General features: G+C 36.5%; 1 protein-coding gene across 1 annotated transcript; it reads right to left on the reverse strand.

Annotated features, from left to right (window-relative positions):
* CNP (2',3'-cyclic nucleotide 3' phosphodiesterase) lies at positions 1-23,420 on the reverse strand. Its single transcript, XM_026682772.2, has 4 exons — positions 22,995-23,420; positions 9,681-10,350; positions 6,849-6,991; positions 1-3,546 (listed from the first exon to the last, which is right to left on the reverse strand). The coding sequence occupies exons 1-4, from the start codon at positions 22,995-22,997 to the stop codon at positions 3,094-3,096; spliced, it is 1,269 nt and encodes a 422-aa protein (XP_026538557.1). The 5' UTR covers positions 22,998-23,420; the 3' UTR covers positions 1-3,093.
* Between the last annotated feature and the right edge of the window lie 2,351 nt (positions 23,421-25,771).

Consider the following 25,771-nt stretch of genomic DNA (forward strand, 5'->3'; position numbering starts at 1 on the left):
TTTTCTGCATGTTAATACATTTATTTCAGTGTATTTTACAGTCACTATGAATCTTAACTACTTTGTAAAGCAAAACAAGAATTATTGTTTCAAGTTACATCAATCAGAACCATTGAAATGTGCTACTTCTAGTTTTTTTTTAAAAAAAAAAGCTTTGACCATATTTGAGTTGTATTAACAGTAATTTGATGTTTAAACAACAAATATTTAAGAACTGACACAAATATTTTGCAAATGCAAGTTACATTGTTTCCTGAGCAATAGCACAACCAGTTTTTTCTTGTATAGCTAAGCATTCAAGAAAAGTAAATGACCCACCTATCTTCCTTTATATATTGGATGTCTATAATTCTAAGTTTCAAGTGATGTATGTTTTGTAACTTATTTCATAGCTTTCATTATATAATTGGTTAACAAGCTCCCATTTTAAACTAACTCCCATCTAGAGCATATTGAATGTGAGCATAGCAAAAACACAACCAGCAATTACATAGACAACTATTATTGTCATTGTATTCACATTGATGGTTAAAAAAGAGTCTGCCCTAATCCAATGTCCTTGTCATATGTTTGATTTTCTATAATCCAAAATTAACCTGTCTTAAAGTCATTCACAACAAAGATAATACTGATTATGAATGAGCAACACTGTTATTCAACCTAATTGAAGGGCATCATTTTGCAAAAGCTGGTCTTGGAGATTTTTTTCTCAAAACAAAGGTCATATTCAGTGAGATTAAATCCTTTGTGTTAGAGATAAAGGGGAGGACTAATCTTAATGTTATGAATAAACCAACTCAAAAGTGGGGTTAGTTCAAGTGTCTACTGCCCAGCTTTGCAATAGATGATGTGAAAGACAGCTATAATCTAGACACTTTGGTCGCTAACATACTATTATACCGATCCTGCTCAAAGGAAAGTAAGCGGGCTATGTGTTCAACTAGACTTACTTGAGAGAACTTAAATCAGTTGTATGCACAAAATATATATCACTCAACAGGATGTGGTTCGGCTGAGATTAGAACATGTTTGGCTTGCATTTATTTTTACAGGTTTAACTCATGCCATGCTGGATATAACTGTTATAAAATCAAACATATAAATTGTAAGTTTTAAATGCTAATTTTTTCCTTGAAATATGCTTTGAAATGTTGAGTAGTTTCAAGTACTAGGTGCTCTGAACTTCAACTTTTACAACAGTCATTGACAACAGGGGCAACAGTTATGCTCGCTAATGTTGACAGAAGTTAGAATCAGTATATATAAATAACATGTTAGGGAATTTGTATATTACCTTAATATACCTCTTTGAACATGAAGGATTTACTTCTAAGTTTATATGCATTTTGATTGCATCATGAATATATTATATTCTTCAAAAAACAAAGCTGTATATCAAAGCATTGAATACACCATCTATTGTCTAACATACTTGTTCATTGATACATATTTTAGTGCACTGTTTTCATAAAATTTGAAGCTCTGGTGGATTGCTTATCCAATGCAATTAAAATCATAGATATATCCTTACTTGTGTCTCCCTCTATACTCAGAAATTTTCTCAGATACAATACTTTGGGCTACTTATAATTTAGATCAGTTGCAGCAAGTTCGGATCCAGTCAGTACAACTAATTTTGCTATTGGATAATACATCTGTTCAAATATTCTTGTTGAAAAAACTGATCTGAAAGTACAGGGAAATCTTAGTCCCTGATTTTCATGGGCAATGGTTGAAATATAGTTTATTGGTATTTTAATCAGACAACATATAAAGATCTCTACTGAAAATCTAATGCCTGTCATTTAAAACAATACAAGACAGGATGGATAACAAACAGAGACTGCAAGGCAGATTCCTATTCTCTAGTTTTATATTCCTGTTAGTAGATGCCCATGCTGCAGAACTAAGGTGATAGATAAGAAAAATATAAATCTCTTAAAGGTCTGTACAAGAGGAAATGCTGCGGGGGGCTGCAGGCAACAGTATTTAATGTGCCAGCTTTCAATGACCTATAACCTATACAATAGCAACGTCACAGACTGGCACAAGCCTAAAACATTATGAAATCATGAGTTGCACATTAACAAGATCTTTCATTAAAATATAGGCCTCTGTTAATGCTTAACATATGTTTCAAAAGCTCATAAAATTGCAAGCAGGGGAAGCTTTACATTTCCCATTTTTAAAAAATCTGGGGAAAAGCTGCTGGTACTTAGGAATACTAGCAAGATCTTACTATGTTCAAAACAGTGAGGCCTTATTCTTTTAGAAGTGAACCTTCTAAAACTACAAACCAGAAAGGTAACGTTTCCCTTAACATCAAGCTGAGATTGATCAGAGATGGCCGCCCTTGATTCTGAATCTCAACTGAGAAGAGATTACTTGAAACCAACTAGTTACTCTGTGGCTAACTTGGAAAGTGAAGCTGAACATTTTAAGCCTAATATTTTATTCACTTAACTTTGTCATAGTGTTTTTAGACTACGGGAAGAAGTACAGTATAATTGATCCAAACTTTCTAAGTCTACCCTGGATTTGAATTCAAATGAAAAGATTACATGAGGATACAAAAGGTTGGTCTTGAACTTTTAAATATCCCCCCTCCATACCTTTGCTGAAAATGGTTACCTACGGTATTAGTTTTCTACTCTCGAATATTTATGTCAGGAATCATTGAGAAAAGGTGGTTCTATTTGCCCCCTCTGTTTTCCTTCTGCTCTGAAGCAGTACAATCAGTTTCCCTCTCCTGCTGTAACAGTAATTGCTGTAAGGGACCAGATAGATTTACAGCACAGGAACAGACCCAGTTCTGGCAAACTTGTAATGGCTATTTATATTAAGAAAAGGAAACCTCAAAAGGCTGGAATATATTCAGTTGTATTAATTTTTAAAGTATAAAAAAGTGCTGTTTTCCATTTGAGGAATCCAGATCTCTGGAGGTCAAGAAATATTCCTTTAAAAAGGACATCACTAGAATTAAGAAATTGCTTTAGTCATAGAATGCTATCATTTGTGTTGTTGATGGGGAAGAGTTTATAAAAGGTTACACATTATATTGTGAAAACAAGGCTGCAGACACCACGAGAGCCCTTAGATGATGACACAGGAATTGAAGGGTGATCCCCTTTTGCTACCTCCTTGAGTTGGCACCAGTTTTCCCTTTCCGTAGTAGCCACCAAAGATGGCTCTCACCTCAATCTTTTTTGAAAGCAAAAGCATCCACATTCCATTCCCAAAGGACAAAAGTTTTCCGCCACCAATCTCCCCAACCTCCTCGCCTTTGTTCCCTGCCTTTTCCAGTTTTGCAAATTCAAGGAGGTCAAGGCCAGTTTGGACAGCTTCTACCCCACTGGCACAACCCAGAGTGATGTGGGCTCGGCTGCCTTTTGGGAGGCTGACTGCTGGCTGTAGCACATCCACATCTCCGGGCCATAGAAGCATTTGCTGCTCGCTCATTTTCACACGGGCACCAGCAGTCTTTGGGGTGATGAATAGAGCAGATATGGTCAGGAAAAAAGATTTTCCATAAGAAGTCTTCACAATCTGCAAAAGAAATTACTCCTCTTAAGACAAGCTGTGCATTCAACTCAGATTAACCTGGCCATCCCCTACATCTAGGACACCTTCAAATCAGGACTATCTCTCTGGATTCCCACCAGCCTAGCCACGGTTGTAGTTCAAATGTGTCATTAATGTTCTATATGGGAGAGGGCTAGATTAGAGTTGTGAGATTTGGGTGCTAAAAAAATAAATCAAGAGACACTGTGGGGCAGTGGTTAGAGCGCAGTCTTGTAGGCTCCTTCTGCTGACTGCCGGCTGACTGCAATTTGGCAGTTCAAATCTCACCAGGCTCAAGGTTGACTTAGCCTTCCAAGGTTGGTAAAATGAGGATCCAGATTCTTGGGGGCAATAGGCTGTAAACCGCTTAGAGAGGGCTGTAAAGCACTGTGAAGCGGTATATAAGTCTAAGTGCTATTGCTATCCAATTTGGCTGGAACAACAGGACCAGAGGTTTAGTCTTCCCTGCTTTCAGACTCATGCTGGAGTCCATCCTCAAGGAACTCCTATCAGAATGTATAGACACATTCATGTAGACATGTGACACATTCTGGTAGAGAGAAGTTCCCTGAAGATGGGCTCCAGCAAGAGTCCAAAAGCTCAGAAGATTAAATCCCTGGTGACTGATCCAGATTGGATCCTGGAACATGTATATCTGCCTATGAACTATGAAATTCAGAAACATTACCAGGCCCTCATGTTAATCTTATCTAAACATTCTGTACTATTATTTATGTTGAAATTGTACGGAAGAGGGGCAGGAGTATAAAATGCATGACTTGTAAATCATATGAGGTTAAAATAAACACTGATGATCACAGTACTAATGACAACAGATGAACTAAATTAAAATACCTAGGCAAATAACAAATATTTGAGTTGTATCAAATACGTCATTCCCCCAAATATACTGGGATATTCTCATCTCATCATTGGGAGAAAGGCCCCTCTGAAGCCTTTCTCTTTCATACAGGGAGAGGTGGTCCTTTAATTGGCTATGCGAGACACTATAATACTGTATGTTGCTGGATAATGGTGTTTGTTTGTTTTTAAGTAGACCATATTAAGTAGACTTCACATAATTGGCCAAAATGTAAATCAGTCACATTTTGGCTGACAATGTTGTAAACTTTAAGTGTTCGCTAGCACCTTCAATTGGGCATGGAAACTTTATGGCAAGCAACATAATGCCTGCTTTCTAGCTGCATTAGTGCTGGCAATTAAATTTGCAATAAGGAAATATTCAGATTATGCTGCCCTTTAAAAGTAATATAGTCAATTGCCACTACAAAATCTTATCTACCAAAATGTTAGGACTGAAAAAAATCCATTATTTGTATAATAAACCTAGCACATAGTCTAAATCTAAAAGGATAGTTTCAACAGAACAAGGCTAATGTGGTGTAACAGTTCACATGCTGGACTAGGTGCAGACAGACATAGATTCAGCTCCACTCTTAACAAACACATTACCAGAATTATTTTTGGTTGGTCACACTCTCAATCCAATGTATCTCACAGAATTATAGGGAGAAGGAAAAGCTATGTGGGCTCTCTTGAGTTCCAGAATAAAAAAGAAGGTTATAAATTTAAAATAATTAGGCCCCAAACAGTATATGCCCTTCTGGGCACAGTCAAAAATTAAACCAGCAGCCCCCAATCTTTTAGGAGCCAGGAAACAATTTTGTGGAGAGCACTGGGGGGTGGGTGGGGGTGGCATGGTTTTTTGTGCTGCCTGCATCCCATACATATTGGTATGGGGCTTCTATCACTTCTGCAGCCCAGTTTGCGGCCCAGTGCCAGTCCATAGCCCAGGGGATTGGGGAACCCTGGATTAAACCATTCATCTCTAAGTATACAGTGAAACTGCAAAACAGAGTTTTCCTTTTCTGGACACCTTTATTCAAGTTCAATTCTATGACGTTTGTGAAATACAAGAATCTGAACAGGGTTTCATATTATTGCTTAGACTATTAGTGCAACAATGAAATAATGAAAATAAACATCAGATTCAGTGGTGGGAGTCACATTTTTTTTACTACTGGTTGTGTGGGCGTGGCTTGGTGGGCGTGGCAGGGGAAGGATACTGTAAAATCTCCAGTCAGAGGTGGTATTTGCCGGTTCTCCAAACTACTCAACATTTCTGCTACCGGTTCTCCAGAACTGGTCACAACCTGCTGAATACCACCTCTGATCAGATTGCTCTGAGAAATGACTTTTTCTGGAGCAATAAACAGGTTGGAAAATGTAGAACTTGGACTTTGCTCATCTCAATCAGCTGTGCTACCCAAACCCCAGATAATATTAAGTCTTTTAGCATGTGGTGGCATGAGGATATACTGAGCGCTGCCACCTCCCTTGACCTAACTCCACCCAAGGACTCCACCGTTTGTGGGCAAAATAAGCCCAGGCAGCTGACATGTCTCTACTCTTTCAGGCATAAAGCAAAGCCTGGGAACTGCTTCCACAAAAACCTTCAGGAGCATGTTTTTCTTTGATGGTGGATTCAATGAAACCTATAATCTTCCCAAGGTGGATTTCGTCCCAATCTGGACTATTCAAACTGGATCATTTGGCAGATACCTTTTCTAGGTTAGAAAGGATCGCAGCTGAGGAACTATTAGGGACTTAGATAAAAAGTAGCTCAATTCCCTTGGGTGATAATACCTTGAATAGACATATGAATAGATCCAGAAGACTTTTTTTAGTTAATACATACTCAATAATTTTTTTTGTGTGTGTGTCTCTCTCATTTTCTCACCGCACATACATTGGCTAAATTTGCTCAAAGAAGAGTCACTTATAGGTGTTTTATGTAATATGTTCAAGGAAGATTACAATTAATAAAATCTAAAATTGAAAACAAAAATATCTACATAATAAAATTGAACTATTATAAAAATGAATGTTTCTATAATGAGTAATTTAAATACAGGAAATTTTAAAGGAGTGATTTTACAGTACCATATATAATTATTCTTTCTGGCAATAATTTTTAAGAAGTAAAGTGAATTATATTTTTTTCAAGTTTATACCAAATATTATTTTTAAGAGAATATACCTTGCCTAGTGCATGAAATGCTGACAAATTTGCATAATGACCGAATGCTGACAATATTGATTTTAACTGGGAGGGGCATTCAGATTCCTTTGAAAATATGCTATTTCTCTCTTTTAAAATAGTTCAGAGAAAGTGAGGAAGTTGGACTTTTCCCACCTAAAATCAGCTTGAAAAATTACTTTACATGCTATCATGTTTCCATCAGAATAAAAAGAAAAATTCTCACATCTTGCTGTGCATAATCATCTGCTCCTGGAGCCTTCCCAAAATCAGTGAATTTAGTTGTGCAGTGCAAAACCCCTGGAGGCCTTTTCACAAAGTAGCTGGTCAGATCAATTTTCAGTTTGGGTTCTTCAGAGGGCTGCCCAACTGTAAAACAACAAAGAGAGCAAGCTTCAGTGTTTCAGATTCATGGTTTTGTTTAAATGCACTTTTAACCTAACACTGTTTTTGCATTTTTGCAATGTTAGTTTGGCAAGACAGATAAGAAATATTTCCATTTGAGATTAGAATTCTTAACAAAAAAAAAAAGCCTATAGAGTTTACATATAAACATGTAATTTCACTCAACACTGCTAACCATGTCTGCATCCTATTTTCTTGCTCTGCTCTTCCTATCTCCCCCTGTAGCATTCCCCATACTAGGACTGGATTACAGGAATTACAATCCAACATATCTGAAGGGACCTGGTTGAGGATGACTGTTCTGGAAATGAAATAAAGAAAAGCAATACATATGGTAGGCAAATTTACTCACTCCTTGCCTTCCATTAATAGGATGAAGGATTTAAAGGATTCTCAGTTCCTATCTTTAGTGACATTTGCTATTAACATGCAGGGAAAAAAACAACCCACAATTCCCTTTAGTTTTAACTATGGCCATTAAGCTTAGATCACTGTTAATCAAACTTGCCAATTTTAAGATGTGTGGACTACAACTCCCAAAATTCCCCAGCATACTTTTTGAAAAAAAGTTTGAAAAACATTAGGTGTTGAATTTGATTTACTTGCTATCTCCCCAACACCTATGGCCTTTTAAACTATATGGCTGATGTCAGAAACTGACATCAGCCATAAAAAAGAAATTTAGAAATTACTTTTGAAATTACTTAGCTAAGGATACAAACTTTTTAATGATAAGATGTAGTCAATTTTGGCATAGGAATATGGTTATATATTTGGAGTAGATTATATTTGATATGTTTACTTTTGTTAGTTCAGAGGGAAAAATAGGTGATAATATTTTCAAGTCAAATTCCAAGGATGAATAATGATGGAAAATGAGAGCCTTAGGTTAGAATTATATTACTTCTGCAGAACATTCACGGAAAAGGCAGGATTTAGCATCTATAAAGTTCAGCTTTCACAGAAATAAAAGTATATCCCAACCAGTCTAATCCTTCAGTTTAATTTTGCCTACGAATATTGTCAAAACAGATTTGTGTTAAATGGCACACAGCTTCTATGCGGCAAGTCAGAAAATTAATCTCTCCTAATATTGGAAGTCTCTCTTAAATCTGTTTCAAAAATTAAGTGTTTTGCTTTCTATCTGAATCAGACAAACAACTGAAATATTGGAGAATGAATACTATAATGAAGGTAATGACATTTGGTCAATTGCAGCCTTCTCTATGCTAGTGCTCTTTAAATATGTTGAGGTATCATTTATAGCCATTCAAAACAGCTTACTGATGGTTGGAAGGAATAATGGGAGTATCATCTCTCTTGCTTACTACTATGTTTCTTGAAATTATACTTTGGCACAGGAAGATAAGAGATTTCAAGTTAGACATCCATAATATGCTGTATTATATTAAAACAAAACTCCTCCCCAGCTGAAGTGTGCCACCACTCTCCTGGCTTTCTGTAAAGGTGTGAAAATGTGGCTCTGAGATCTTGCCTGCAGCAAGGAGAGCAGCACACATAGACATAGGCTTGGCTAGTGCCCTGAAAACCCTCCCTATGTCTATAATTTTCAGCGTCACTTGTCTATTTAAACTTTTATACACAGTTTTAAAATATTTAGCAATCTTTTATAGTATACTGCTCAGAGTCTTTCTCTGAGAGAGATGGGCAATTTAAAGATGTGATTAATTGATATTAAGCCAGCACAGATTGAGGATAATGGAACTCTAGTCCAAGTTATCTAGAAAGCAACAGGCTGAAGAAGTCTTCAATTCCAGCACAATCTGGTCAGGGAAGACTAATTGACTCTGAAGACCAAATCCTTAAAACAGAACTGGCATGCATGCTATTTAACAGATCTGCTTTATCTACAGGTATATGAGGTTCTACTGTCAATGCAGTGTTAGGTCCAAAGCTAAGCAACAAGGACTATAACAAAGATTCCTGAAAGTGGAGTAGACAAAGAAGGTTGTCACAATGATTTTATGGAGTTCAAAGAACTTTTGGACAACATCTGGAAGACAAAATTCTAGAGCTTGAGAAGAGTTTGGGTTTAGTGATTCTTAGGGTCACTAGAATTCAGAAGCATATGTAGAAATGGAATACATTATGAGTTTTCAGTGCATAGAAACAGATGGCAGTCAAGAAGGGGAATAGAATGACAGTTGGAGAATGAATCCAGAAATTAGGATAGGAATATCCAGGAACTCACAGTATTATTTGGTGCATCATTGGAACACACATAAAAATCAGCTATTTATTTTAAAGCAAACAAAATGTTGGGAAGATGTGTGTTTGCCCTTTACAAAAAAAAAAATTCTAATAATGACCATTTTTTTAAAAAAATGGCTTATGTGATAGATCTTGCTTTCTCCTTGGAGTTTATTAATTAGCTAGTGACAATTTTGAAAAAGTGGTGTGGAATACAAAAGGAAATCAAAATAATATTCCTAGGTTTTCCAGATTCATCATACAAACCAAAATTAGAATAGAATGGTTTTTCTTTTTGCTCCTAAGATGAAGTTTAAGGATGCTTCAAGCAAATTATGCTAGTCAGGATATTAGCAGAGCCTGAAAAGCATTAAAAGGATTACACATATAAGCTAGTAAGCCAATTTTCTATAAATAAAAAAGCTGGGGGGAGAGCACCCACAGTATTTATTTGACTCTTTTTTGAAGGCTTTAATATTAGCAAGCTCATCCAAAAATGCCTGTCCGGTCTTCCGCAAGCTCTCTGAGCTCCTTTTGCTTAAAAACCATCCATAATACAAGGGAAGGAAATCCTTTTCTAAACTGGGCTTCAATTTCTTTAGCTCATCAGCTGAAAGTTTCCATTGATTCTTATCCTTGAGCTGCAAGCAATCCATTTTCCATGAGGTTTTGGGCTCCACAATGATGACTTTGTAGCGATATTTGTCTGCAATGTCAAAAAGCTGCTCTAGACGCTCCCGTTCATGGTGGGTGTCATCTACCACCACCACACTGATCTCACGCTTGCAATAGTCAGCTAGATCCTCATCAACCTTGCTGTAATCATCAGGAATGGCACTCCTGATAGCAGGCTGGATTTTGTAGTGGTCAACCGAAATGATTTTGCAAGCATCCTTATACTTGTCTTGGATGGCCTGCGCCAAGGTAGATTTTCCACTGCCTGGTAGACCCCGGAGAATAAAAAAAGTTTTTGATTCCTGAATGGTGGTAATCGTTTCATCGTCATCTAGAAAGGAGAACTGCAAACTCTCAGGGCGCTCTTTGGGCTGGGAGGACATTTTCTTAAAAATCTTTGGCAGGAACACGTGGCTCTTCCGGGCGAAGCCTTTGTTCTGAAATCAAAAAGGAGGGAGAGAGAGGGAGAAAGAAAAAAAGAATAATTGTGTGGTTTTATTGGAACATTCCAGAGAGAGATACCATCATTTCTCCTTAATAATAGGCCACTGTTTTCAATCTCTATTGAAGGAGATTTTATTTATTTTTTGTTATTGTTCCTGTTTGTTGCTGGTTATTCAGATGAGCACAAATGGCCTAGTGATGGCTTTAAATGGCACTATTATGTCAGAGAAGAGCTCTGTGCATTCCAGAAGTAGGAGCCCTCTCAGGCAGCTGTAGCAAAACCCTAGACTTACCTTTCCTAAGATGGTGCCCCCTTCAATTATGCTGGACTACAGTTTTCTCTGTCAGTATAACTAACTGTCCATTGGTTAGTGGAAGGGGATAGGGTCTGTAGTCCAATTTGTCTAGCCAACTTGTGCTGTGCTGTACTGGGAAGGTTGGTTGTCCTGTAAGCCTGGGGCTTGCCCAATTCTGTATATATTTCATATGAAGTACAAATCCTCCACTTACAACAGTTTATTTAGTCACCAAAGTTACAAGAGCACTGAAAAAAGTGACCTATGACCATTTTTCATCTTTACAACTGTTGCAACAAGTCTATGGTCATGTGATCAAAATTCAAACACTTGGCAACTGACTTAAGAGCCGCGGTGGTGCAGTGGTTAGAATGCAATACTGCAGGCTACTTCTGCTGATCACCAGCTGCCAGCAGTTTGGCAGTTAGGTCTCATCAGCTCAAGGTCCGACTCCATCCTTCCGAGGTAGGTAAAATGAGGACCCAGATTGTTGAAGGCAATATGCTGACTCTGTAAACTGCTTAGAGTGGGCTGTAAAGCACTGTGAAGCGGTATATACGTCTAAGTGCTAGTGCTATGATGGTTTCAGTGTCCCAGGGTCATGTGATCCCTTTTTGTAACATTCTGACAAGCAAAGTCAGCCATAAGTTGAGGTCTGTCTATATATATTTGTTATTAATTTGCTACATTCATTTTCTCCTAGTGAGTTCCTTAAGCAAGACTTCTGTTGCTTATTGGAAAGAAAGTTAACTTAGCTACCTGCTAACAAGAGGATTAGGCCAACATCTTGTACAGGTAATTCTTGACTTACAACCACAACTGAGCTCCAAATTTGCTAAGTGAGACATTTATTAAGTGAGTTTTGACCCATCTTACAACCAGGGGTAGGATTCTACCAGTTTGCACCTATTCGCTAGATTGTTAACGTTCTAAGCAGTTCGGAGAACCGGTTGTTAGAAGAAATTACTGACCTAATCCTGTAAGGAAGCCAGGAAGGAAACATTCTGGTGTTGCTTACAGAAACTGCCTCTCCATTAAACCTTATTACATTCTTGGCAGGACTAGACTTCCTGTCTCAGGAACTTCTCTGGAGTTTTTTCTCTTCCTTTGCTGGTACTTTGCTTGTGTGGAGTGACCATTCAAAGTTACAATGGCACTGAAAAAAGTGACTTATGACCATTTTTCACACTTATGACTGTTGCAGCATCCCCACAGTCATGAGAGGCCAGGCGAGGAGATGCATGTCTCGATGTGAGTGATATTGAGTTGGCCACGCCCAGCCAATAACATGACCACCAAGCCATGCCCATCAACTAAGCCACACCCACAGAACCGGTTGTTAAAAAATTTGAATCCGAACCCTGCTTATGACCTTTCCTGCCATGGTTGTTAAGTGAATCACTTTAATAACACAGTTGTTAAGTGAATTTTGCTTCCCCCATTGTTTGCTTGTCAGTGGATTGTAAAAGATTATCACATGACCTCAGGATACTGCAACCATGATAAATATGAGCCAGTTGCCAGGCATCCAAATTTTGATCATATGACCATGGAGATGCTGCAATGGTCATAAGTGTGAAAAACGGTCCTAATTCATTTTTTCCCCATGCTGTCGGAACTTCTAATGGTCACTAAGCAAATAGGAGATATCTGTGACCTTATGCACCTTTTCAACCTTAATTTTTTGGAAGGAGTGACTCAACAAAGATTACTAAGGTCATAAGCTTAAAATTATTGCTATTGAAAAGTTAAAAGGTTGACACAGGAATGGGCAGTTGCCAAAACTGATGAAATCAGATATGTCCAGAAAAAGATACAGGGAAATGGGGTAGCAATAGTTGCTCAAAAGGGGCTTTAACTAGATTGCTAGGAAATTAATAAAGATTGGCTTTATTAAAAATAAAATAAATTCTTTCAAATGTACAGGTACTCCTTGATAATTGAGTCCAAAATTTCTGTTGTTAAAGAAGACAATTATTAAATGAATTTTGCCTCATTTTATGACCTTTCTTGCCTCAGTTGTTAAGTGAATCACAGTTGTTAAATTAGTACCACGGTTGACTTTGCTTGTCAGAAAGTCACAAAAAGTGATTACATGACTGTAGGACTGCAACCATCATAAATATGAGTCAGTTGTCAAGCATCTGAATTTTGGCCACATGACTATGAAGAAGCTGCAATGGTCATAAGTATAAAAAACCATCATAAGTTACTTTTTCAGCGCTGTTGTAATTTCAGTCATTAAATGAACTGTTTTAAGTCAAAGACTACCTGCTCTGAGATGATGCTGGATTAATAATAATAACCTTTAAACTGAACAAAATGCTTAAGAAAGGAAAAGAAAGGGGAAAGAGGCAGCATGTATCTGAAATTACTAGAAGGCAAATACTTTTATTGTATGTTGATTCATCATTTAAAGGAAACAAGTTTTATTGTTTTTATTAAAATATTTTTTCATTGTATCAAACTCTTAATTGTATAAAAAAAAGAGAAAATACATTAAAATGAGAAGTTTAAAAGGCTGACAAGCAAGGGAGAGGAGAAAGAGAGAGAGAGAGAGAGAGAGAGAGAGAGAGAGAGAGAGAGAGAAAGAAAGAAAGAAAGAAAGAAAGAAAGAAAGAAAGAAAGAAAGAAAGAAAGAAAGAAGGAAGGAAGAAAGGGGACTTTGGCCCCTAATCTCTGTGAAACTTGAAAAAATAAATTACAATAAAATCTATGTTACTATCTACTCTGAATTCCAAACCACAGTGAAGATACTGGTTGTTTGGCCAAAATTATGCAATTTTGAAGTTGCATTTGAAATACTATTACAATATTATTTAAAAAGCCAACTGTCTGGGGAACAGAATTACAATATTTTTTTAAAGAAGACAAAACAAAGTAACACTAATGGAAGGGGGAGGAGAAACCACTGTAAGTACAAATTGTTTTGCAATGGAATTGAAATAATGCAAGCTTGTATTAAAACAGGTGGGAGGAGACACACACAATGGTACCACACAAGCCTGTCTTAAAATGAGAACTTGGATTCATTTCCAGGGGAACAATTTGTTCCATTCTCTGCCACACAGGAACACGAACACACACACACACACACACACACACAACCCCTGCCCTGCCTATCCCACAAATAGGCAATCATGGAGGAACTGATAGCCAGCCAGCAGCTTACATCTACACTCCCTCATACAATATTAAACATAATTATGTTTGTCATCATTTACTCTGCTCCTCTCCACAATGACCCAAGTCATCATAATCTCTGAACTTAATTTTCTCATTTGAAAGCTGATTTTATAGCTCTTGCCTGAAAAATCTGAGCTCAATATATGGGAGATAATATTTTCCTTCAGATCAAAACTCTTTTGTCACATTCAAATTCAATAAATTCTCAGTTTTGGTACTACTGTTGCTCATTATGTTACTTTTCCTCACCAGATTTATGGATGTCAATGCACAAAGTCTCAGCCACAGCCAAGATGCCTGAAAAATTATTTCCATAAAAATATTCTCAAGACTGCAGTTCTATTAGGCTGTAATATTTAGTAAATTGAAAAATTATCTTGCAAGAGGAGGATGACAAAGTCAAAGCAAAATAAGGGAATAATTGAGGACACCAATTATTTATTTATTGATTTAATAAGAGAAGTAGTATTTAGAGGGGGAATAAGATGTGGCTTCACATACACAAAAAACAAGTGTTTCTTTTCATTGAAAAGTTATTGTAAATGACTTATCATATGTTATTACAAAACTACTTTTGTGGGTGGGGGTGGTTTGATATTCATTCCTGAGGTTCCTGGTTTTTTTAATGAAACTATATCTACATGGAGAGAAGTAAGCAATGGGGTACCCCAAGGTTCCATTTTAGGTCCAGGACACTCAATATCTTCTTAAATGATTTAGATGAGGGAATAGAAAGGGAATTCATCAAATTTGCAGACGTCACTAAACTGGTAGAAATAGCCAATACCCCAGAAAATATCCATAAAAGATTCAGATAGATCTCCAGAGACTTGAAAATGAAATTCAATGTAGAGAAAAGTAAGGTATTACACTTAGGCAAGAAAAATCAAATGTGCAAATACAGATTAGGTGAAACCTGGCTCAATAGCAATAACTGAGAAAGGGGTCTCGGAGTCTTAGTTGACAATCACTTAAATATGAGCCATTAATGTGCAGCAGCAGTCAAAAAAGCCAATGCAATCCTAGGTTGCATTAACAGAGAAATAGAATGAAGATCATATGAAGTACTATAAAGCCTTAGTAAGACCACACCTTGAATGCTGCAGCCAGTTTTGGTCATTATATTATTTTAAAAAAAAAGATGTTGAGACTCTGGAAAGAGTGCAGAACAGAGCAACAAAGATGATTAGAGGGTGGAAGCTAAAACATATGAAGAATGGTTGCAGGAATTGGATGTGTATAGTCTAGTGAAAAAAAGGTTTAGGAGTGACATGATAGCAGTGTTCCAATATTTGTAGAGCTCCCAGTAAGAGGGGATCAACCTATTTTCCAAAGTACCAGAAGGCAAGAAACAATGGATAGAAACTAATCAAGGAGAGAAGCAACCTGGAATTAAGGAGAAATTTTCTAGCAGTGAGAACAATTAACCAGTGGAACAGCATGGCTTCAGAAGTTGTGGGTGCTTCCATCACTGGAGGCTTTTAAGAAGAGCCTTGGACAGCCAGTTGTCTGGAATAGTATACCGTCTCCTGCTTAAGCAGTTGGTTGGATTAGAAAACCTCCAAGGTACTTTCCAACTCTGTTATTCTGTTATTCTATATATCTAATCTTTAACAAAACAAATTTATTTAGACACTACACACTACACAGTTTGTGAGTGTTTATAATGTTTATTTCAATCTTATAAATATGTCCACAACATTTTTACTAGCTACATTTTGTTGGCCACTATGGTGTAAAAAATAAATTTAACCCAGCTGGTAAAACTCCTCCACTGAATGAATTGAAAATCATTCTCATTCACAAAGAGTAAATGTGCAATTTTTACTAGCAGTGTTTACTTCTCAGAAATCAACTCAGCTTGTAATACAAAGAAACTACAAATTTATATCTTTGAGCATCTCTCTTGATGCTCAAATCAAATACAACTACTGTATCCATAAATAATTACAGAAACACATAGTTTGCCCATCTCAACTTTGTTCCTCCAAATATGTGGGACTTCAAATCCACAATCCTCACAAACAGAGACCATTTTACCAAGGGAATAAAAGACATAATATCCAACATATCCAGAGGACACCAGATTGAGGAAAGTTGATATTGCTGGTAGCGTTATTAATGTCCACATTGCAGTATTGACTTTCCACTGGAGAAATACTGAAGTTTAACTCATCTATGATTTTGTGAATTATTTGTATTTTACCCATTCACACTTTTATTCTACTAAGGACATGTATTAGACTCAGCTTTTTCAATTTTGGTGTTAGAAAGAAAAGAAAAGTAATAGATAAATATTTTAAGGTATGATATGATCCCAAGGTGTTTTGTGGAATCTGTTCACTGTGGTACTAAAGTCCTATAAATGAAATTCTAGTCAAAATCATAAACCATATTGTGTAGGTCCATCTCCTACCACCTTCCTCACCCAATCATAACAATAAGTGTGTAGTTAGTTGAATAGATTATAAATTTATTTTTTTTCCTTATCTCTAAATTGGAGAATATTATTCATACTTCAATTCAAAATAAACAATGCACTACCTATGATCAATTCGAATCTCATTAATTTTAAGATAAATTATTATCTGAAACAGAACTTCTCTATATTTTGATGCTATTTCTTCAAAATATATTGTGATTTGACTGCATTTGCATAGAAACATTTTAAGTTACACTGTTGCTTTGAATATATTTTGTGCTTCATTTGTCTGTTACTGCCTGCGTATCAATTCTCCCTCAGTAAATTTTCCACCGAATATAAGGCAGAGATGTCATATCCCACTTGCTCAAAGATTAGCAGGTTATGAGATAGAATTAAAAATATGGTTTTCATATTATGCAAACTGTCTTTGAGGCTTTTCTGAATGGATACATCCCCTCCTTCTTTGCAAATTTGTTTAGCAATCTTTTTACAAAACTCTGTATTTTATGGGACTGATAACAGCATTTATGGTTTGAGTGTGAATGAATACCATATAATTGGATGTTAAGTTTGTTATCTTATAGGAGAAACTGAGATTAACCAATTTCAGTGGCCAAGAATTGGGGTTCCCGCTTGTCCATAAACAGGGATTATAGTCCCAGAGCAAATATTCCAAACTTTGCAAATAAGTTTCGCTACAAAATTCAAGCTTTTATAAAATGAAATTGTAATTTATTTACAATCAATGACCCTCAAAATGGTTATAACTAAAAAACTGCATAAAAGCAAACATGAATATAATAAGAGCAATAAAACCATCATATAGGCCTGTCACTTAGACTTTACTATCAGAAGAAAAAGAATATACAAAAAGAGTATACAAACCAAGGCAAGGCAATACAAAATAAAAATAAAATTGATCAAAGCATTTTCTAATATCATTGCAAGATTAAGGTACCTTAAGTCTTTAATTTAAAGCAACAGCTGCCAATTAAAACTGATCAGGGTACCAGTCTAAGAGTATAAAATAAACCATCTGTTCCTCCTTGAAAACTTGATCTCTACTACGGATTGGTACAGTATTACAACATTTGGGGCATAATACATGAAGAATACGTGCCAAAACATGATTAAGCAGCATGCAGATGTTTTAAATCATTGTAGGAACCTATCTTTAGACCATCTGAAATTTGCCTATCAGGTCATTTGATCTAGCTTTTAAAAGTTTAATGGCAACAGATATGCATCTATCAGTTTAAGAGTAAAAGAAGCCCAGGGTTGAAGAGCCCTGGTGGTGCGGTGGACAGAAGGTAGTATTGCAGGCAAACTTTGTCCACAACCTGGAGTTTGATTCTGATGGGACTCAGGTTTATTGAGCCTCCCATTCTTCCAAGTTGATAAAATGAGGACCGAGATCATTGGGAGCAATATGATGATGTTTTAAACTGCCAAGTGCTGTAAAGCACTAGGGGCAGTATATAGGTTTAAGTGCTATTGTTATTGCCTTGGCACTATTATAGGTAGGTATTTTGGTAGAAATGTTGTTGCTGCCAACTTCCAGTGGCTTGAAAAATTAGTCCAAAATATTTGAAAGGTAGAACTTCTATTTTGTTAATTCCTATTGCCATTGATGTTTATTGCAATTAGATCTTCCAGAGTAAAACCATAATTTTAATCTTGGGACAATTAACTGTAAGAATCCACGCTGAAGAATTTTACTAAGACCTGCAAACTTTTCTTAAGGCTCAACTGTAAGAGAGTTACATTTTTGGCACACAGCAGCACTACCAAATATCTGTCTATGGGCTTAAGGGGGTAAAATTATTTTTGCCTAAGAGTAGAAATGACTGAATTTACATAAATATTAAACAGTAGGGGAAGTGAAATACATCTCACTTCTCAGCAGAGTGAAATGTCTGCAGAGGGCAGCCCACTTTATTATCCCTCACCTGGCTGACTGTTTAATGAACATAGCTGGGATCAACAGATGTAAGGGAGAACTTCTATCACAGTCTATTTCTTGGAACAGAATTGAAGGCAAATTTTAATTTGAAAACAGTGATATATAAAAAGTTTCATTGTCCACATGTATATTTTTCTATTAAATGCTACAAAAACAGCAACTTTCATTAAAATTAAAATTTTGGCCCATTCTAGATCTGCTCTTGTGTAGTAGCAGATATCAGAATAAACGAACACCTAATATTACCCAGAAAAAAGAGAAAGTAGAATCTAACCAACAACACATGCCTATTCTTACCTAATAAACTGAAAATCTATTATTATTTAGCCTGCTTAATATTACAATTCCCATGGGCTAATTTCACATGTTCTTAGGAAAACTGTTCAATAATAGCAGATAATGCGTGATTCCTAACACAATCAAGAAGCAAAAATGTTGTTTTAAAATGCTTTTAAAGATATGTTTGGCATTTAGTTTCTACAACAACTTATAGTTAGGCATAGAAAGTCTGAAAAATAATCTCATGGACTAAATTTAATTATCTGCCTAATTCTTACATCTAATTAAATGTATTTTATCGATCATTGCAAACTATCATTTGCAATATGTTGATAAAGATTCTCAGTCATAGAGTTGTCTGGAAACTGAGTCATGAAAATTTGATTTCTTTTCATTTTTTGGTTTGAAACTTTTCTCTGCTTATCCAAAGTAGCTTCTCCAGTCTGACTGAAAAAACTACAGTACTTGGATAAGCAGCAAAACATTTCAAACAAAAAAGAAGTCCAGTTTCCATGACTTATCTTCCAGGTATCATCTGCAATTCTGAACAGTTTTGTTTCTTATTATATCATGTATTAACATACATCATCATATGTAACATCTAATAAAAGACACATAGTCACTGTCCATCCAAATAAACGCTGCCTGGTATGTGTCCATAGGAGTCTTCTCTAATTTTCTTTCAATCACTCAGATTCCACAAGGGCAGATGCAATTGAAACATTTGATGTATTAAAATTACCCAGTCTTGAGTGTAAATATAACACTGTGATTAAAGTTTCCATTCAATCTCTTAGGCAACATTAATGTACTAATTAAAATGAAAAGGTACAATGAATTGTTTTGGGTAGGTATATGTACACTAATAAAGAGGAGGACTTGAAGGGCTCTCACAAAGAGAACTTACTCTCCAAAACACCTCAGGGTAGAACAAGTAACAGGTGGAACATCATTAAAGAGAAAATCAACTTGTAACTAAGGAGAAATTTCCTAACAGTGAAAACAATTAATCAGTGGAACTGCTTACCTCCATATATTGTGGATGCACTCTCTCTAGAAGTTTTCAAGAAGAGATTGAACAACGATTTGTCTAGAATGATATATGCCTACTGCTTGAGTTGGACGCTGGACTCAAAGACTTCCAAAGTTCCTTCCAATCCTGCTTTTGCAAATTACTTCATTCTATGTTATTCTAAAATAAATATCACCCTGGACTAATATATATTTTAAGGCAGATTCCAATGTTACTCCTTATTACTTTGCAACAGGAGTTCCCAACACTCAGTCCATGGACTGGCACAGATCCCCACAGATCCCACACCCCCTCTGGTCCAAGGAAAAACTTCTCTCCATGGAACTGGTCCCCAGTGCCCAAAAGGTTAGGGGTCATTGCTTTACAAGGAAAAATTACAGGGGGTTCTTGACTTATGGCAATTGAGCTCAAAAATTATGTTGCTAAGCAATACAGTTGAGTTTTGTCCCATTTTATGATCTTTCTTGCCACAGTTGTTAAATGAATCTAGCTTCCCCATTGATTTTGCTTGCCAGAAGGTCACTAAAAGTGACCTCATGACCTCCAGGACCCTACAACCTTCATAAACACATGCCAGTTGCCAAGAGTCCAAATTTTTACCTCATGACCATGGGGATAGTGCAATGGTTATATGTGTGAAAAACAGTCTTAAATAACTTTTTTTCAGTGTTGTTGTAACTTTGAACAATCACTAAATGAATGGTTATAAATCAAGGACTATCTATAATGAGAAAAAAAAACATGGCAAACCTCCTCAAATATATTTGATCAAACTGAGGTTTTCTTATGATGAAGCCAGCTTTCACTTACCAGATTTTCAGAATCACTGGGCCCTTATTTTGACTTTGATACTTTTCTGGAATTAAAAACTTTTCTGAATATTGTCCTTTTTGGCCTATTTAAAGAACAAGTGTGTAATCCCTCTGAAATGTTGGCAAGTTTTAAGGTACAAGTTTATTAAATAAGGGTGTTTTTTTTGTTTCCAGTCTTGAAAACTGCTTGACTGACATATTTGTTCTTACCAGATGTAAGTGGTTATGTTTGGATACAGAATCAGAGAAGAAAATGACATTATGAAATAATCCCAGTTTTAAGATTATGGAGAATATATTTTACTAGAATGCCTGAGCCAAACAATAAATCCATTAAATCGTATTATTATAAAAGTGTCAAGACTTTTAGAAATTATGTTCCAAATATGATTTATATATAACATGGCAAAATATACAATTAAAATATATTGTCAAAACAGAATGCTCAGATTCTTTAGCAGCTTGTATAAATGTAAAAATAATGAAATTTGGAATTCCCCTAAAACCCTTTCTGACTTTTGTCAACAGGAAGTGTGTGTGCCAAGTTTCTTTTTCTGTTTGCCCGAAGTATGATAAGGCCGTTTAATGTTTCACAAATATAAAATGGATTAACATATACAGGTTTGTTTTTTAAAAAAACCATGAAACTTTTGAAAGTAAGCATTTTCCTCGCAATGTTTTGAAACCCCCTAGAACACTAAAAACTTGAGAAGACTTTACAAAGAGGTACTCCCCTTGTATATCACCTGTGTGCTTGCATAGCTGTTTATGTGGAACAGGAAACCAAGATTGTTCAAAATATGCACCAGCTGTGCCAGCCATGAGTAAAGAAAAAAAATCCCCTGAATATAAGTAATGTCAACCAAAATGTGCAGCATCTGTACAGCAATAAGCCCTGTGGGGATAGAGAGAGAATGTGTGGACAATGTAAGCAGTACTCTTTTGCACATGACTTACTCTTAAGTACAGAAAATGCATAGATTTGACACATTAATAATCTATTCTCAATTCCACTGAGGAAGGGAAGATAATCAGACCTGAGTGCCAGATCAGTAAATTAGAGCAGGGCTGATAATAAAATATGTACAAGTTATTGTATTTATAGTGTATTTAGTGTGTAATGTAAATTACTTTGGATTTATAAATACAAAAGGGAGGGAAAGATTATAAGTAAAAATAAGCTCTACACAATCCATGTCAGTACATACTTTAAAAATCAGCTGAATGAATTTTTGCCAAAACTCCACACACAGACACAGACACATGCATTCAGTGTAAATTCCTAAGCATTCTTAGTTCTTTTAAAAAAGACATTTTTCTCATAAAATAAAAAAAATCTGCCATCAATATAAACTGACTTGAATATTTTTCAGAATATGGGCTTCTAAAATGTCCAGTCAGTAGAGCCAGTTTGAAGAATTTGGGGAATTAAGTCCACTCACCAGGACGCAGATTGGAGTATGCTTTTGTGGAGTAGATTAACTCAATATTTCACAGCACTCCTGGTTTATAAATCAACTTTCTGTGAAATTGATGAATTTGAAGCGGATTTATTTTGTGATTACTAAATTCTCCCTCCCCGTCCCCCCCAAAAATTAAGGCTGTATTTTTGCAATATTTAAACATACAAAAGTTCCATCCTAGATAAAATATATATTCTCTTGCAAACAGACAAATCACACATAAAGCCTGCCAGCCAGAATAGAGAGAGCAAAGCAAGGGGGATCTGTTGCTTGGGTAACAGTTTATCCTCCATATTAAATTATCCAGGCCTCCTGCTCTGGAGAAGACACTTCAGCTTTCCATATAGCATTGAAACAACATGGGAAGTGGCAGTTAGCGGTTTCATAGCATGATACCATAGTCTCTTTGAGACTGAAGGATGCCAATTTAAAGCAAGGTGTGATCATGGAACTCTCAATTTGAAATTTGGATTTCTTCCTAGACGTATACTCGTCCTCAAGTTATCTCTATATGTTTCCTCTCCTTTAAATTCAGATTAAGTTTTGTTCATATTTTCTATCTTCTCCAAGCAGGAAACTGATAAACAGTTACCTTTGCTTGTGTGCAACCAAATGCCATCAGATACATATCGCATTGTGAGGAATGGATTATTCCATTTCTCTCTCAGAAGAAGAATCATCCAGATCCAAAGAGTTTCAAAGGTCTGACTAGGACTGGGCACATCCAGGACCTCCCTTGCTTCTACTCCCCAGAGTAGACCTGAAACTTCTCGTTGCCCTTTTAGTTTACAACGTTCCACAGCTTGTATTATCTCGCACAAATTGCACTCAGGGCAGGACTGCTCCTTATCTATACTCACTGAATCTCGAGTTTCCTATGTTCCTATGTTCTTCATGCCCAATGTTCAATAGATAAAACTTTGTAATCATTCTAAACAGTGATCCGCCCAGTAATTCATCCTGCAATAAATATCTGTGGGAGGTTAGAATAGAATAGAATAACAGAGTTGGAAGGTGGCATCTTCCAGTGCAGTGTTTCTCAAGCTTAACAATTTTAAAACATATGGACTTCAGCTCTAACTACCCCGCCCAACAATGTACGAAGTCCACACATTTTAAAGCTGTCAAGGTTGAGAAGCACTGCTCCGGGAGTAGCAGAATTCATACCACCCAAACTCACCATGGCAACGCCACCGAACGGATGGGGCGAGGAACCGGAATCAGGAACTTCGGCAGCTGCAAGACCGCCGACGGGCTTCTTTGCATTCAGACGAAAGGAGCGCGCTCGAAGCGGCTTTTATAAGCCCAAATGGGAACGGAAGCGAAGAAACCACGCCCTCCCATCCCTGCCTGGTACAACCGAGATGGGAAGGCGAAAATGCTCATCTGCTTCCCCCCCCCCACCCCCCGCCCAGCAAGGGGTGATAGCGCGGTTGTGCCCTGCCCAGCTCCGCGTTTTGTTTATTCTATTGCATTTTTTGAGAGGGATAAACAAAACGGAGCAGAGGGAAGGGGTTTTTCAGTTCTAGGGAAGGACGCAAAAGGAACAAAAATTAGCCCCACTCCGAAAAGGACACATTCTGCAGAGGAAAGCTTCCGGATAGTTGTAAGGGGCGGTGCGGGCGGAGGTATAGGTCACTAAAGAACAAGGAAGCAAAGTATGGCGGACTCTCGAAACTTACTAAACGAAATGAAACAGAAAATGTAAGCATATCCACCGGAGTATAAACTCCACAAACAGCCCAACGGAAAATAAGGTAAAAGATGAAATGGGAGACGAAAAAATGCTTAGATGCAAAATGTCACAGGTTTTTTTTTTAAATCTAATACTCTACAATATACCCCAATAAGATTTCATTCAGAGGTTTGGGATTATATTGCTCATAATCATTGGCCACGTGGTTCTATCACCATCTTAAAACTCTTATTTGCTGGGGGTTTTGCCTGCTAAAGGTAACAATGTTGCATTATTTGATTTGCAAGGATGGAAAACAGATTGGATATTTATCTAGACGAACATAATCACAATTATCTAGTGGCTAAACAGTCCTGTATTCTCTCCAAATTCTATATATTCCACACATGGAACCTGTGACTCTTCAAATTTTCCCGAAAGACAAGTCCTGCTGTTGAAAATTATGGTTTAGCTTTTCTAAACCTGAAGCTCTCTGCCTACTTACATGGAAATCACTTTAACTTCAATGAGGGATTGAACATTGGACTGTTACTGGAGCAATTAAATGGAACCCCTCAACCTTCTGGGTTTGAGTTCTCTGTTGATATGTGACTTGTAGCTCTCAGAACTAGCTGCCCAGCATGGCTTTGCTGAAATGTCCAAAAGGTGCTCTTTCAAAAAGCAACAGGACTTTGTTTTTCCTTGAAGACATTTCACTTTATCTAAGGAGCTTCTTCAGTTCTGATTGAATAGTGGAGAACAGAATGATTTATATTCCTCACAGTCATCTGGACTTGAATGCTAATGACCAGGTGACTGAGAAATATAAATCCTTCCATTCTCTACCATTCAGTCAGAACTAAAGAAGCTTCTTGGATGAGAAGCAAAATGTCTTAAAAGAAAAATAAAGTCCAGTTACCTTTTGAAAAAGCATCTTTGAGACAATCATAACCTGGATGACTGAGAATCTCCATACATATGTTGCTAAAATACTAAAAAATTAAAAACTAGCATTCAAATAACTAGCATTCAAATCAAGCCTGCACAATTCATAGAAGGGAAGGGCCATATTGATAAAATAAAAACAATTGCAGGCTACAAAGAAAGAAGCTAGGTGTGATGAGGCGTCAACAGCATGTGTTTCAGGGCAGTGGTTTAACTTTGACATTTTAAAAATATGCCCATGGATAGCATAAGCCTACTTGGTAGGTCACATGTAGCTGAGCAGCCTATGTTGCGTAGCCCTAATATAGGCAATGGCAGATTGTGGAACTTATCTCTCCAGTTAGCCTATCTAACTCTTAAAGCCATTACACTAAACCATTATATTTAGGAAAGTTACTGATAATGATTTTTGACATTTGCAAGTAGGATATGTTTAAAAGACGTGTTCTGAATTATCTTAACCTAGAAAAAGTTCCACTTCTAAAATGCTGATTCCCAACAATAATTTGATTGGGACAATTTACTTCTCTCCTGAATTTCTTATGAGTGCCCAGAAAAATACAATTGTTCCATTCATAACAGGGAATTATGATACTGACAAGCAGCATTTTCATATACAGATGTCTATTACTATTAGGTTCTGAATAGCTTTTATTTTACTTGCATGTATTCACCAATGTATTTCTTAATATCTTTTCTTCCACATAGAAAATCTTGAATATATGGTTCAGCTTTTGCAGAAGGAAGATTCCAAAATGTAGAACTTACATCTAAATTGCTTGTACAACATGATCTCTTGTGCAACTTACTATCCAAAATTATTACTACTGAAAGATTTCATTCTGCAGATGCTTGCTGTTTTTTGTCTATATTCAGATTAATAATGTGAACTGATTTGAGAATCCTTCAATCATTTAGCTGTCTTGCAGCTAGGATTAATTTTAATGAGTTGAGCTATTCATTCAAAAGCAATATAAAAATATAAAATTGTAGAGTTGTAATTGCAGGAATGTTCCAATCTCGGATGGCAAACCTCAGATAAAGAATGTTTCCAAGCAAATACAACTCAGGCAAACAAAGTCACTAATCTAAAGGAGGATTAGAGAGAGAAAGTAAACATATGTTAGACTTTAACTAGAGATAATTAATTGTATGGATTACTGTGCTAAACAGTAACCAAAGAAGCAGTAACCAAAGTTAACCAGTGATGGACGATAACTAAAAATGTGTATAAATGCAAGACTAGACTCCAATAAAGATCATCATCATGATTCAGTTGTTCATGATCAAACAACTCGACTGCCTCGTCATTACAACATAAAATGAAGTATTTCAGA

Source organism: Notechis scutatus, chromosome Z (assembly GCF_049901735.1).
Source record: "Notechis scutatus isolate UNSWTSFEM ecotype Mainland chromosome Z, rNotScu1.2, whole genome shotgun sequence".
Classification (NCBI taxonomy): domain Eukaryota; kingdom Metazoa; phylum Chordata; class Lepidosauria; order Squamata; family Elapidae; genus Notechis; species Notechis scutatus.